Source organism: Rhinoraja longicauda, chromosome 6 (assembly GCF_053455715.1).
Source record: "Rhinoraja longicauda isolate Sanriku21f chromosome 6, sRhiLon1.1, whole genome shotgun sequence".
Lineage (NCBI taxonomy): Eukaryota > Metazoa > Chordata > Chondrichthyes > Rajiformes > Arhynchobatidae > Rhinoraja > Rhinoraja longicauda.
In genome coordinates this window covers 37477903-37493658 of record NC_135958.1, presented here as the reverse complement: position 1 = coordinate 37493658, position 15756 = coordinate 37477903, and the positions used below count along the sequence as shown (strand labels likewise).

Below are 15756 nucleotides of genomic sequence, written 5' to 3'. Positions count from 1 at the left end.
AAACTTAAAAGGAGTTTATGCCCTGGGTACTTGTCAACTCATTTGCACCAGGAAACTGGGGGTGGGGAGCAATAAGAAGTGCAAGGGGGTATGCATACGCAAGAATTTGAATAGAAAAGATGATATTTTTATAAATACTTGGGGAACTAAGTAGGTCAATGATAGGTCGCTGATAATCGGTCTTGAATGAAGTTTTCTTTTCAGTTCACCAAGTTTCCAGTGAGTATGCAATAAAAGGAAAGCTATAACCTAACGCAAATCTCACCAGTGAACACGGCTCCTTGCAATCGAGGTTAGTGCGATTTTGTACTATATCACAAAGGGTAGATGAATTTAAAAGCAGCATATAGAGGTGTAAAAAGGGAGGTTTCTGAAAGATTCTAGAAGCAATAGTACATGGGCAGGCAGAGGTTTTCTCGATACAGCTGCGTACACATAGGATATTTCTGAAGCCGCTAAAGAATTGAGGAGAGCAGCTAGTGAAAGACTGATCAATCAGATCAATGATTCAGTAACGAAGATTGCATTTTAAGGAGCAGAATAGAATAGCAATTTTCACAGACTCTAGGTTTACATCTTTGATTAAAAATGTTATAAGAAAAATCCATTCTTACCTTCAGTATCATATTGATCAGGACTTGGAAATTTCTCTCCCAAAACTTTCTCTAAATCTGCTGTCAAACTGAGACGCTTGAATGGTGGTGTGAAGTCAACCTCATAACTCTGGCCTTCAGGTCCATCAGGGTGGTATGTAATCTTATGACTACCTGTTATGTGATTAACCATACCTGTAAAAGTAAAATTTCATGCTTAAATTCTGAAAAGATGCTAAGTCAGATCCACGTTGGCAACAAGTTAGCCAACTTGGGACCCAAATTTGCTTATTAAGGAAGGTCGGATTAAAAGAAAAATACATCAGGGTTGCCAATCATTATGCACAATTTTCTGCTGGAAGTATGCAGTTATGGCTATCAGATGACAACTGTATAGTCCAAAACTTCACAAATGCTCCTCCCCTCCAGAGTTAAAAATCCCACTTACACACTCCTTGTTAAAATTTAATTTATGAATAATATCACTGACAAAATGGCAGCACAAGCTGGAGTCAATATAAAGTTTCAGAGTATCACCTCACGACACAAAGAGAGGTGAAACAAACTAAGATTATATCACGCAAAAATGAACACTCATTCCTAAGGTTTCTAATCTCCACAAACAATCTATGACATATACTGGAATTCATTTGTTCAATGCTAAGAATACCCACCTGAAAGAAGCTTCTCAGTGATTTTCATCAGGTCATTATAATCTGCATAAGCCATGTAAAACTCACAAGTGGTGAATTCTGGATTGTGAGTGAGATCAATGCCTTCATTCCTAAATTGTCGGCCAATTTCATACACTCTGTCAAGACCTCCCACAACCAGCATCTGAAAAGTGAAATATGATTTTGGCTCATGTGCAACTCATTTCTTCGTCAGAGCATTCGTCCTCACATTGAGACTTGAGTATGCAATCTAGGGCGATGAAACTACTTTTTTTTGGCGATGGGTGCCCTGAATGACAATTCAAAAATATCCCAAGCCCCCCCACCCCCATGGCATATGTAACCATGCCAATATAACCATAACCTATGTAACCAAACATAACCAGATACGCGCATATGCAAGATAACAAGCCAGAGGCTATGCTCCAGGTGTGGCACTGGTTTTTATTTTGCCATGGGGAAAACAAGTATAAACTCTTTTGAGTCAAGACATTTGCTTATGCATAGCCATCAATTGTTTTCTAAATATGTGACTTAATCCATTTGACGCCATAAAATTTACCCTGGAAACAACAAAGTTAATCATTTGTGCACACAGACGTTTGTTGTTTATATCATAGAAACATAAGATAATCTGTTCCTCGACATCCCAATTACTGCTCAAGACGTATTTACTATTGATGTCAGCGTGCCATGTGCTAAGATGTCAATCAGTGTTCCCATTCTGGTCAGCTTCACCAGCGTACAATGTCCTCTCACACCTGGTCCTCCTCACTGTCTTTATTGCTTGATGTCTCTGGTGCTCCCGTAACATATATGATGCCTTCATTCCTTCTCTCATTCCTTGCTGTCTTTGGTACATCTTCACCAGTTCTTCATTCCGTCTTCAACAACATTTTTGTTTCCACTCTTTTATAAAGCGCTCGAGATTCATTTAGGAAAACAGGTTTTTATTTAAATAGCGCAATTTGTAAATAAGATTTACTCAAGGACCTCCACAAGCCACCCAGGTACATGTCTTGTGAAGCAATATTTTAGTAATATTGTGACACAATCCTACCCGATTGGATCATTCAAATAACAACCCCTTCTTCACATCAATAGTTAACAACTGACAATTACTAGTGCCTCACATAGCTACACAAGACAGCCAGAAGGAAGCATCACAAACCCTAGGACTGACCTGCAGATTATATCTAAACTCATACTTCAATGTAATGTCAAGAGAATGACACACTGTTATTTGTGTGTGACCCAGCAAATCCATTCTTCGATGGGCTTAAATGATCCCATAGCAAGAATCAGAGAAGAGGCAAGGAGTTACCTGGTCTCCAGTACAACATTTCGCTGACAAACATTATCACTTACCCGAGTTAATTAACAGATTACTTGTTGAATGACATATAAATAATGACTACTATATTAAATCATACTATAACACGGTACGGTAGCGGGCGGGCGGGCGGCACGGTAGCGCAGCGGTAGAGTTGCTGCTTTACAGCGAATGCAGCGCTGGAGACTCAGGTTCGATCCTGACTACGGGTGCTGCACTGTAAGGAGTTTGTACGTTCTCCCCGTGGGTTTTCTCCGAGATCTTCGGTTTCCTCCCACACTCCAAAGACGTACAGGTATGTAGGTTAATTGGCGGGTAAATGTAAAAATTGTCCCTAGTGGGTGTAGGATAGTGTTAATGTACGGGGATCACTGGGCGGCACGGACTTGGAGGGCCGAAAAGGCCTGTTTCCGGCTGTATATATATGATATGATATGATGAACTACCAGTCACAAGAAGAGTATCACCAAAAAAAAAATCACATTCCTGCTCTTTTCACTTTGGACAAAAAGCATTATTCCATATTAGTACCTTATGATAAAGCTCTGGTGCGACTCGCATGTACAAATTCATGTCCAATTCGTTATGATGAGTAATGAAAGGCTTGGCAACAGCTCCACCTGGAATTATATTCATCATGGGCGTCTCAACCTAGATGGAGGATATTTACATTAATTGGACCAAAGTTGATTAAACCCACAAAATATATTGTACCTACTAAAAGAATTAATTGTGCTTACATTTTTAATAATTATACAATACATTTTACTATAGTTAAATCTAAAATATCCAGATCGACATTACGTTGTTACATTTTGATCAATATCAAGTTCCAAACGCACTCAATCAATTCTACAAGACTAATCACTTTCCACATTTCCTTTTCTCCCCCAGAACGAAATGTAGCCCTTGCAAACTCCTCTGTTCCAAGTAGAAAAAAATCAGCTTCTCTGGTTATCCATACAATTGAAGACCTTCATTCTTGAAAACATTGTTATCAATCTCTATTGCACCCTCTCTAAAATGTTGCATCGTTTCTAAGGTGTGCTGCCTTTAACTAACAATACTCCAACTGTGCCAGAAAGAGCGTTTTAATAAGATTTATCGTGGTTGCATTGCATGCAGCTGTTAGTAAAGACCAGCATGCCAGTGTTTTATTGAACACTTCAAATCTCTCTCATTTTTAAAATTGTGCTTTGGTTTTTATTCTCATTCTCATTCTTCTCACACAAATTTAACATTTCACATTTCTCAGCATAACAATTTTATCTGCCCCTATCTGCCAATTCCACTAGCTTGAAGTTACCATAACAAGAACAAACGAATATAGGTTAGCATCAGTAAACAATTCTTCCAAGTTTTGTTCACTATTCTTCCAAGTTTTGTGTCATCTCCAAATCTGCAAAATGTATCTAGTTTTACAGAGGTACAAGTCACTGATGTGTATTAAAAGCAGTGCTGCTACTATCGATCCCTCAGAAACTCCACTGTATATTTCCTTTGTCCAAAAACAAACCTTTCATTACTGCTCTATTTTCTGTTAATCAGCTAGTTGTCTATCTATGTTGCTACACAACCTTTCATTTCATCGCCTTCAATCTTGATGACACGTTTAGTATGTGGCACCTTATCAAACATCTTTTGGAGGTCTAGATCCAGATAAACAACACACCCCACATTAACTAACCCTCCATGCCACTTCATCATAAATCTTTATCAAGTTAATTAGATAAGATATGCCTTCAACAAATCCATGCTGACTTTTCTTATCAGTGCACATTTGTCCAATTATTGTTAACAGACATTTCCCAAAGATTGAGGTCTTTAAGTTACTGGCGTGACTTCTGCATAATTTTATTGAAGAAAGGTGTAATGCTTAGTTTTCCAGTACTCAAGCATACCTCTGGATGTTTGGAAGATTATATCCAGGACATCCACATCTTTCTCCCATACCTTCCACAATGACCCAGGATCCATCCTGATTTGGACTAGTGATTTATCCACTTTAAGAGCAATTGGCCTTTTCAGTACCAAGTCCTATCATATCATATATATACAGCCGGAAACAGGCCTTTTCGGCCCTCCAAGTCCGTGCCGCCCAGTGATCCCCGTACATTAACACTATCCTACACCCACTAGGGACAATTTTTTTTTACATTTACCCAGCCAATTAACCTACATACCTGTACGTCTTTGGAGTGTGGGAGGAAACCGAAGATCTCGGAGAAAACCCACGCAGGTCACGGGGAGAACGTACAAACTCCTTACAGTGCAGCTGCATTCGCTGTAAAGCAGCAACTCTACCGCTGCGCTACCGTGCCGCCAATTTGTTAAAAATCTATCCAGCATCTCAAACTCTCAATTTCAAACTCACTGTCCTAAGAGTTTTGATGCCACCGCAGAAATTCATTAACTAAGAAAGCTAAACAAAAATCAAAATAAATTACAGAATAATTTATGATAGATTTGTGAAACAGTGCAGAGACTTGCCTCAAGAAATCCAAGATTATCTAAAAATGTCCGTAGATATGTGATGATCTTGGCCCTGGTGATGAATTTCAGCCTCACATAATCATTTAAGATCATGTCCAGGTACCTCTGACGATATCTAGTTTCCTGTCAGAAAAAGGAAATGCACATTCCAAGAAAATCCTCCTCAAAAATTCACAGGAAATAAATTAACATGCACATAAACACACGTAAAGTTTTGATTTACTATTATCCAAGAAACAAGATAACCAGCTTTTGTTCATGGAAGTCAGTAGGAAATGGGTGTTTCCGTAAATACCGCCCTCAGTAGTGAAACTGAAGGTATCCAAACTTCCAGGTTATTTTCCTGTTTTTTATGTAATATTTCCATTGTTTCATATCCTGTATTTTAAGTAGTATAGATCATGGTGTATAGCCAAACTAATAAGATGAAGCAAAAATAAATAAATCTGCTTTCACAAAGAAAAATATCAGATGTGTACCGTTTTTGGTGACATTTTTCAAGCAGGATTTCATCAAATACTTAGGCTAATTTATACCAGAAAGATGACATTAATGTTGCAATTAAATAACTCTATCTAAGCCAAATTCTGATAATGCTTATGATTTATCACCCGATAAAATGGTTTTCCAAGTTTTTACAGCACAACGTGAGTATCAGTGTCCACTTGGTCACGTGTGAAACGTGCGAGTTAAAAGCAGAGTAACGTTTTTATATTTAGTGTTTCTTTTTTATTGTTTATATTTTTTGTTTAAGCTTTCCATTGAAATACTTAATAATGAATAGAACTTCAAATCATGAAATAAAAATCTAGTTTGCTTACCCATTTTATCGATGTCTCATTCTGTAGTCCCTCCCCTTGTCTGACCTCGTCAATGCTATAACATTTTTTTGCACTTGTCGCGATTAAAAAAAATAATTCAAACAACGCGATTGTAATGACTATGACGTCAACTACGGGCCTCGTGGTGGGTTACGTGCTGACATTTTGTACGGGAGCTTTCCCATATGTCTTATAATTTTTTTAAAAATCTCGTTTTTCTCCCCCCAAATTTTGAAAGTATTAAATTTTGGTCGATTTTGATCACAAATTAGCTCAAAAGAATCATAGGTCGGCCCATTTTTAATGCCGTGGTAATTCATCATGATTTAATAACTTTATTAACGGAAACATCAAAACCTGAAGAGCTCGTCACCATTAAAACTCAATGTACTGGTCAGGCTCGTGTCCATCAAAAGAAACAGTAATCATAAAGATTTCAAAGGCACATGTGGTCATTATCATAATTTGGAATCAATTTTTCAGCAACCCAGGCTTGGCCTTTTACTCTGTATTGCCTGGAGCAGGCACTGAATTACAGGCTGGGTTATATTTAACCCTCTATTGTATTTTGTTCTTAAAAGGTGGCAGGATCAAGATTTATTCTCAAACGGCATGAGCTGGAATGTCCCCATTTATTATTTAGTTTATAATCCAAGTAACACAGAAACATAGAAAGTAAGAGTAGACCATTTGGCCTTTTGAGCTTGTTCCAAGGACCATAATCCATATTCCAGATCCCTCATCATACCACGTTTTTGTCCATCTAACTACTTCTTGAATATATTATGCTGTTTAGCCTCAACAGCAATTTGTAGTAGAATTCCACAGTTGTATCAGCCTCCATGTGAAGGGATTTCTCATCTTAGTCCTTAATGCCTTTCCCCTTAGCCTGAGACAGTGCCCATCCTTCTTCAAGACTACAGCCAGGGAAACATTTTCCCTTCAACCAGTTTTTGCCAAAGCAGACATTGTTACAACATAACAACACGGTTATTTATAATGATTCAGGGGAGTTTGTGTGCAGAGGGAAGAATTATTTTTAAACCAATGCTTTGTGAGGTTCAAGCATTGAATGCACATAAACAGAAGGAAGATAAATTATTTCAAAGACTGGGCAATTGAGGACTACAGGCAAATGGCACAGAAGAGCAATTGAGGCCACAATCATACTGAATGGCAGGGCAGGCTTGAGAGGCCAGGTGGCCTACTCCAACTCCTATATTTGTGTGATTTTACCCAGTGTCTGAATTTTGTACATTTCAATTCAATTCACTCTTTCTATTCAAAACTCGGGCCTAGTCGACCCAATCTCTCCTCATACAAGTGTCCAGGAATCAGTCTGGTAATCGCAACTCCAGTTATGATTACACCTTGTCCTGTAAAACAGTTCTAAGACATCATTGCTCCTGCACTCAAAATCTCTTGCGTTGAAGGCTATTTATCTTTTTAAATGCTTGCTGCAGCTGTACGTTTGCCTTCAGTGACTGGTGCCGAAGGACCCTCCGATTATTAATTCCCACTGTCCCACAATTTAACTAATACTGTCTTTCTGTTTTTCCTACCAGTGGATAACTTCACAATTATGATAGTTTATCTATCTAAACAGTGCCAGCCAAGTATTTACCCATTCACTCAACTTATCTTAATCATCCTTATAGAACAAACAAATTTAATTCTCAAATGCCCTCCAAAATGAACCAGCGAGCAACTCAGTTGCACCATAAATATGTTTATAGAAAAAAATAAAACCAAACGGATCGGACAGCATCAACTTAATATTGACATGATGGAGATGCTGATCTATCTTTCCCTCTCAACCCCATTATCCTGCCTTCTCCCCATAGCCCGACACCCGTACTAATCAAGAATCTATATATCTCTACCTTAAAAATATCCATTGACTTCCAAATCTTGCAAGTCAATCTTGCAAAGACCTCCCAACAAACATCCAGTGATTAGTGGCTAAAATGGGTGAGCTGCTGAGGCAGCCCAAGAGTTGTTCTCACAGAATCATTCCTTGCTTACAATGTGTCAAACTTCTCCATCACTAAACCTCCTGTCTCACTAGGACAGGCGCAACACAGCATGTGCCATTGGGGCCAAAGACCTTGGGCATAAACTGGGACGCTGTGGTTGTTGTAAATTCTAACTTAAAACAAAATATGCAAAAATATGCACATTTTGGCTTTGGATAATTTGAATTATCGATCGTTTCAGCATTTCAATATAAAACCATTTTACTTCAGGACATTTACCTTATCTCGAAGTCCAAAGTGCAAGTGAGGCAACATGTGTAGGCAGGGAGATAGTAGTTTAATCTCTTTGGGGATTATACTCAGTTCCCCCTTTTTTGTCTTTCCTGGGTTTCCTTCCACTCCAATAATATCACCACGCCGTAGCTTATTGTTGACCTTAATGAATTTCTCTTCAGATGTGTAATTTCTGAAACAATTAATTAACTCAGTTTAAGTCAAAAATCACAATGATACTAAAAAGAATCCACACCTTTCATTCCATTTTCAACTTTCCACAGTTTACATTAAGTAGCAGGTTCCAGATTATTCCACATAAATGCATTCAACAATTTCAAGCACATTCTTTTAACTATTTTTGATGCGGGTATATTATACACAGCAAATTAAAATATAGTTTTGGATGAAAAATCAAATATGTTTTGTAAGAAGCAAACCAAACATCTGAAACACATTTATAGATGCACTATTTAGCCAGTTTTGAATAATTACGAACAAAAATACTGATCATGTTTCAGGTGTTAAGCATTATTTTCGTAGACAAAGGTAACGGTATATTAAGGTCATAGGTGACAGGAGTGGAATTAGGCCATTCGACCCATGAAGTCTACCCCGCCATTCAATCATGGCTGATCTATCTCTCCCTCCTAACCTTATTCTCCTGCCTTCTCCCCATAATCCCGTACTAATCAAGAATCTATCTATCTCTGCCTTAAAAATATCCATTGACTTGGCCTCCACTGCGTTCTGTGGCAAAGAATTCCACAGATTCACCACCCTCTGACTAAAGAAATTCCTCATCTCCTTCCTAAAGGAACAGCCTTTAATTCTGAGGCTATGACCTCTCGTCCTAGACTCTCCCACTAGTGGAAACATTCCCTCCACATCCACTCTATCCAAGCCTTTCACCGTAATTCAACAAGATCGTGGCTGATCTTTCACCTCAGCACTTTATTACACAGTTCAAAGGGTGGCGCAGCGGTAGAGTTGCTGCCTTGCAGTACCAGAGACCCGGGTTCGATCCTGACCACGGGTGCTGTCTATACAGAGTTTGTACGTTCTCCCCGTGACTGCGTGGGTTTTCTCCGAGATCTTCGGTTTCCTCCCACACTGCTTAGTATATGTGTAATTTGTCCCTTGTGTGTGTAGGATAGTGTTAATGTGCGGGGATCGCTGGTCGGTGCGGACTTGGTGGGCCAAAGGACTTGTTTCCGCTTTGTATCTCTCAAACACACTGCATCTACATGTATATTAAAACTTTCCAAAAAAAAGTTTACTCCAATCTTAACTTTTACTGAAATCAATTTGCATCTATATAAGCTTCATAAGTAAATGTGGCTATCCTACTGTTGTGCTGAAGGAGTCAGCAATTAAAAAACATCCAAATAAACCAGATAGTTTAATTCTCCCAGCGTTGTGCAACATACTTGGAATTTGCCATGACCTGGAGCTTGACTCCTTCACCACGAAGGTCGTAGAAAATTAATTTGGCGCCAGAGGCTCGTTTGGCATGGATGCGACCTAGAAAAGTCAAGGTAGCAAATGTTTTTCAATGTAAACTCACCTAGCGAAGCACACATGGGAAAGACTCATACAACCCACATTTAAATTACTACATATGGATACTCTATTGAACAAAAGAGAAAAAGTATTTAAGTCTTGTATCTGGATTTTCCAGTCCAGAAAATAATGAATATTTACCAACTTCATTTTTTTTAATACCCTGGATCTGATAAAAATCCAAAATAACACACAAAATGTTGGAAGCACACAACAGCCAGACAGCTTCTATGGAGACAGAAACATAGTTTACACTTCTGATTGATAACCTTTCATCAGAACTAGGATAGGTTAGAAAGTAACTGTGTTTTAGGTTGCAGAGATGGATGAACGGTGGAGGGAACAAAAGGAATGTCCATGATTGTAGCTTTTGTGTCGTTCAGTCTCATTAAGTTTCCACCTATACCTTATGTTCTTTGCACCCACCCTACTTCTCCGCAAGCCAAAACATTTCAAGTTATAACTTTTGAGTCTGTGGCAAAATCATGAATCTGTAGCATTAAATCAATTTCTCTCTTCATTGATGATACTTGATTGGTTTCCAGCATTCTCTATTTTCATTTATCAATTTGATTTTGCTAGTGGTTAAATTTATAGCAGAAATAATGAATAACCAGTCATGGATTTGTCAAGTCAAGGCAAGGAATGATGGTTCGTTTTTAATAAAATTATTGGATTTCAATTAGTACACAATTAGTGGACAATGATGAAGCAAATTAATTTATGGGCAACTTTGTGGTTAAGATACAAATAGCAAATGTTCTTTATCATAAAAGCACATGGTGAACTAGTTGGGTTTTTAGGACAATTTATTCAGTCATAGATACGATACGATAGAACTTTATCCCAGGAGAGAAATTAATTTGCCAAGCCATAAAAAACACAAAATACATGAAACATGAAATTAAAGTGACGAGTGGTGAGGCTTTGGGGATGTGCAAAGATTGGGGGGGGGGGGGGGGGGTCAGTCTCAGTCTACCCCACGACAGAAGAGAGAGGAGTTGTAAAGTTTGATAGCCACAGGGAAGAAGGATCTCCTGTGGCGTTCCGTCCTGCATCTTGGTGGAACCAGTCTGTTGCTGAAGGTGCTCTTCAGGTTGACCAGTGTGCCATGGAGGGGGTGAGCTGTATTGTCCAGGATGCTCCGCAGTTTGAGGAGCATCCTCCCTTCCAACACCACCTCCCATGAAGCCAACTCCGCCCCAAGGACTGAGCCAGTCTTCCTGAGTTTGTTGATCCTATTGGCATCCGCAGCCTTCGCCCTGCTGACCCAGTACACGGCAGCGAAGAAGATGGCACTGGCTACCACCGATTGGGAGAACATCTGCAGCATCTCACTACAGACGTTGAAGGAGCAGAGCCTTCTCAAAAAGTACAGGCGGCTCTATCCCTTCTTGTATAGGGCCTCAGCATTCCTGGATCAGTCCAGTTTACTGTCCAGGTACACTCCCAGGTATTTGTACTCCCTGGTAAACTGCACATCCACACCATTGATGGAGACAGGGGTGTTCCTCTCCTCCTAAAGTCCACCACCAACTCCTTTGTCTTAGTCTCTGTAAAGAGTGATAGTGTGGAAACAGGCTCACAACGGCCAACATGTCCCAGCTACACTAGCCCCACCTGCCTGCGTTTGGTCCATATCCCTCCAAAACTGTCCTATCCATGTACTTGTTTAACTGTTTCTTAAACGTTGGGATAGTCCCAGCCTCAACTACTTCCTCTGGCAGCTTGTTCCATATATCCACCAGCCTTTGTGTGGAAAAGTTACCCCTCAGATTCCTATTAAATCTTTTCCTCTTCACCTTAAACTTATGTCCTCTGGTCCTCGATTCACCTACTCTAGCCAAGAGACTGTTCATCAACCCGATCTATTCCTCTCATGATTTTACACACCGCTATAAGATCATCCCCTCATCCTCCTGCTCTCCAGGGAATAGAGTCCCAGCCTACTCAACTTCTCCCTATAGCTCAGACCGTCCAGTCCTGGCAAAATCCTGTTTGTTCATCACCACTACAAAAAACAGCTTTTTAATTCCATGTTAACTAAGTTACTAAACTTAATTTCTCTAGTTACCATGGAGGGAATTAAACTGGCATGTCATTGTTTATTGCAAAGGGGTTGGAGTTTAAGAATAGGGAGATTTTGTTACAGTTGTACAGGCTGTTGGTGAGGTCACACCTAGAATACTGGTCTCCTTACATCAAAAAAGGATATATACCATTGAAAGGAAACTCAAATCCCACTGAATTACTGCTCCAGTAACTTAACTACAGGTCCTTTTCAGGTAATGACAGAGTTCCATCCCAAGAACATTTTGTAACCCAAACAGTTCACATGTCAGAAATGTGGTCCCAGCTAAAATATTTGAGTAAAACAAAAGAAAGATGCTATTTTGAAAACCGTACCTGCCAAGGTCAAATTAATATTAGAGAGATGGTCACCAGGCTGCAGATGATTATACTTTTCAATGAACTCTGTTAAGGAGAGATCAACATGGAATTTATGAGGATATGGATCCTCTTCAGTGCCCTTCAGTTGCTGGATGGCCAGTGTCCGTATTTTGTAATATTGCTGAAAAGATAAAAGGATAGAGCAAACATTGCAATGTCTGTCATATAATACAAACTTGGAACTTTATAAATGTTCTGAAGAATAATCAGAATTGTGGGCGCGAGCTAAAACAGATTCTAGAAAGATGCCAAAGGTTCAGTCAAACAGCCAGATTTAAAGGGTGATGTTATGGGAGACTAGCAACTTGTATATAGATATTTAGTTACGGATTTTCATAATGTAGGATCAATGTCAATATCTATGGTGTGCAATTTTTTTTAATCAATTGAGAAACACAAATAATAGGAAGTGATACACAAGACTCTAGGAGAAGAAGATTTAGTGGTAAGGAGGTTAATGGACAAGCATTTGAACACAAGAAAATAGGAGCTCCTCAAGCCTGCCCTACCATTACACATGATCATGACTGAGTTATGCTTGCCTTAATTCCGCTTCTGTGCCAGTTCACCATGAGCCTTAATCCCTCAGTCTTTCACAAAGACGTACAGGTATGTAGGTTAATTGACTGGGTGAATGTAAAAATTGTCCCTAGTGTGTGTAGGATAGTGTTAGTGTGCGGGGATCACTGGGCGGTGCGGACTTGGTGGGCCGAAAAGGCCTGTTTCCGCGCTGTATCTGAAATATGAAAAATAATATGAAAAAATATGCATCTTGGGTGTAACCAAGATGGGGCAGAGATTCCAGAGAATCACTACCCTCTAAGCAAAGACATTTCTGTACATCTCAGTATTAAATACCTGTATTAAAAAGCGACACCTGTGGCTTTAAACTAAGTAGTGGGGGGGGAGGGGTTAACAAATTGTGAATATGAAGATGAGGTTAAAGGGAATACAGGAGATATTGCAGAAGACTCTCGGAGGAATGGGAACAGAAGTTCTAGAGGGGAAAAGAGATTAAGTGCAGGGCCATTTGTGACCGATGTGAGAGGGGAGGTAAATACAGAAGTTAAAGTGTTGTACTTAAATGCGCGTAGTATAAAAAATAAAGTGGATGAGCTTGAGGCTCAGTTAGTCATGGGCAAGTATGATGTTGTAGGGATCACTGAGACATGGCTACAAGAGGACCAGGGCTGGGAATTGAATATTCAGGGGTACACAACGTATAGAAAAGACAGACAGGTGGGCAGAGGGGGTGTGGTTGCTCTGCTGGTAAGGAATGATATTCATTCCCTTGCAAGGGGTGACATAGATTCAGGAGATGTTGAATCAGTATGGATAGAAATGAGGAATTGTAAGGGTAAAAAGACCCTAATGGGAGTTATCTATAGGCCCCCAAACAGTAGCCTCGACATAGGGTGCAAGTTGAATCAGGAGATAAAATTGGCGTGTCACAAATGTAATGCTACGGTGGTTATGGGAGATTTCAACATGCAGGTAGACTGGGAAAATCAGGTTGGAAATGGACCCCAGGAAAGAGAGTTTGTAGAGTGCCTTCGAGATGGATTCTTAGAACAGCTTGTAATGGAGCCTACCAGGGAGAAGGCAATTCTGGATTTAGTGTTGTGTAATGATCCTGATCTGATAAGGGGACTAGAGGTAAAAGAGCCATTAGGAGGCAGTGATCACAACATGATAAGTTTTACTCTGCAAATGGAAAGGCAGAAGGGAAAATCGGAAGTGTCAGTATTACAGTATAGCAAAGGGGATTACAGAGGCATGAGGCAGGAGCTGGCCAAAATTGACTGGAAGGAGGCCCTAGCAGGGAAGACGGTAGAACAGCAATGGCAGGTATTCCTGGGAATAATGCAGAGGTTGCAGGATCAATTTATCCCAAAGAGGCCGAAAGACTCTAAGGGGAGTAAGAGACACCTGTGGCTGGCAAGGGAAGTCAAGGACAGCATAAAAATTAAGGAGAGGAAGTATAACATAGCAAAGAAGAGTGGGAAGACAGAGGTTTGGGACTCTTTTAAAGAGCAACAAAAGTTAACTAAAAAGGCAATACGGGGAGAAAAGATGAGGTACGAGGGTAAACTAGCCAATAATATAAAGGAGGATAGCAAAAGTTTTTTTAGGTACGTGAAGAGGAAAAAAATAGTCAAGGCAAATGTGGGTCCCTTGAAGACAGAAGCAGGGGAATTTATTATGGGGAACAAAGAAATGGCAGACGAGTTAAACCGTTACTTTGGATCTGTCTTCACTGAGGAAGATACACACAATCTCCCAAATGTTCTAGGGGCCGGAGAACCTAAGGTGATGGAGGAACTGAAGGAAATCCACATTAGGCAGGAAATGGTTTTGGGTAGACTGATGGGACTGAAGGCTGATAAATCCCCAGGGCCTGATGGTCTGCATCCCAGGGTACTTAAGGAGGTGGCTCTAGAAATAGTGGAAGCATTGGAGATCATTTTTCAATGTTCTATAGATTCAGGATCAGTTCCTGTGGATTGGAGGATAGCAAATGTTATCCCACTTTTTAAGAAAGGAGGGAGAGAGAAAACGGGTAATTATAGACCAGTTAGTCTGACATCAGTGGTGGGGAAGATGCTGGAGTCAATTATAAAAGACGAAATTGCTGAGCATTTGGATAGCAGTAACAGGATCATTCCGAGTCAGCATGGATTTACGAAGGGGAAATCATGCTTGACAAATCTATTGGAATTTTTTGAGGATGTAACTAGGAAAATTGACAGGGGAGAGTCAGTGGATGTGGTGTACCTCGACTTTCAGAAAGCCTTCGACAAGGTCCCACATAGGAGATTAGTGGGCAAAATTAGAGCACATGGTATTGGGGGTAGGGTACTGACATGGATAGAAAATTGGTTGACAGACAGAAAGCAAAGAGTGGGGATAAATGGGTCCCTTTCGGAATGGCAGGCAGTGACCAGTGGGGTACCGCAAGGTTCGGTGCTGGGACCCCAGCTATTTACGATATACATTAATGACTTAGATGAAGGGATTAAAAGTACCATTAGCAAATTTGCAGATGATACTAAGCTGGGGGGTAGTGTGAATTGTGAGGAAGATGCAATAAGGCTGCAGGGTGACTTGGACAGGTTGTGTGAATGGGCGGATACATGGCAGATGCAGTTTAATGTAGATAAGTGTGAGGTTATTCACTTTGGAAGTAAGAATAGAAAGGCAGATTATTATCTGAATGGTGTCAAGTTAGGAAGAGGGGATGTTCAACGAGATCTGGGTGTCCTAGTGCATCAGTCACTGAAAGGAAGCATGCAGGTACAGCAGGCAGTGAAGAAAGCCAATGGAATGTTGGCCTTCATAACAAGAGGAGTTGAGTATAGGAGCAAAGAGGTCCTTCTACAGTTGTACCGGGCCCTGGTGAGACCACACTTGGAGTACTGTGGCAGTTTTGGTCTCCAAATTTGAGGAAGGATATTCTTGCTATTGAGGGCGTGCAGCGTAGGTTCACTAGGTTAATTCCCGGAATGGCGGGACTGTCGTATGTTGAAAGGCTGGAGCAATTAGGCTTGTATACACTGGAATTTAGAAGGATGAGGGGGG

At 40.2% G+C, this 15756-nt stretch overlaps 1 protein-coding gene across 4 annotated transcripts in view; it reads right to left on the bottom strand.

The window, feature by feature from the left end:
• The window catches only part of kars1 (lysyl-tRNA synthetase 1), a 39486-nt gene that overhangs the window by 10797 nt on the left and 12933 nt on the right, over window positions 1–15756 (bottom strand). For all 4 annotated transcript variants that reach the window (XM_078400804.1, XM_078400802.1, XM_078400803.1 and 1 more), the window contains 7 exons: window positions 12133–12298; window positions 9594–9687; window positions 8170–8356; window positions 5091–5216; window positions 3132–3251; window positions 1268–1430; window positions 615–788 (listed from right to left, as the gene is read on the bottom strand). In XM_078400804.1, coding sequence (XP_078256930.1) covers window positions 615–788; window positions 1268–1430; window positions 3132–3251; window positions 5091–5216; window positions 8170–8356; window positions 9594–9687; window positions 12133–12298 — 1030 coding nt within the window. The remainder of the gene's footprint in view (window positions 1–614; window positions 789–1267; window positions 1431–3131; window positions 3252–5090; window positions 5217–8169; window positions 8357–9593; window positions 9688–12132; window positions 12299–15756) is intronic.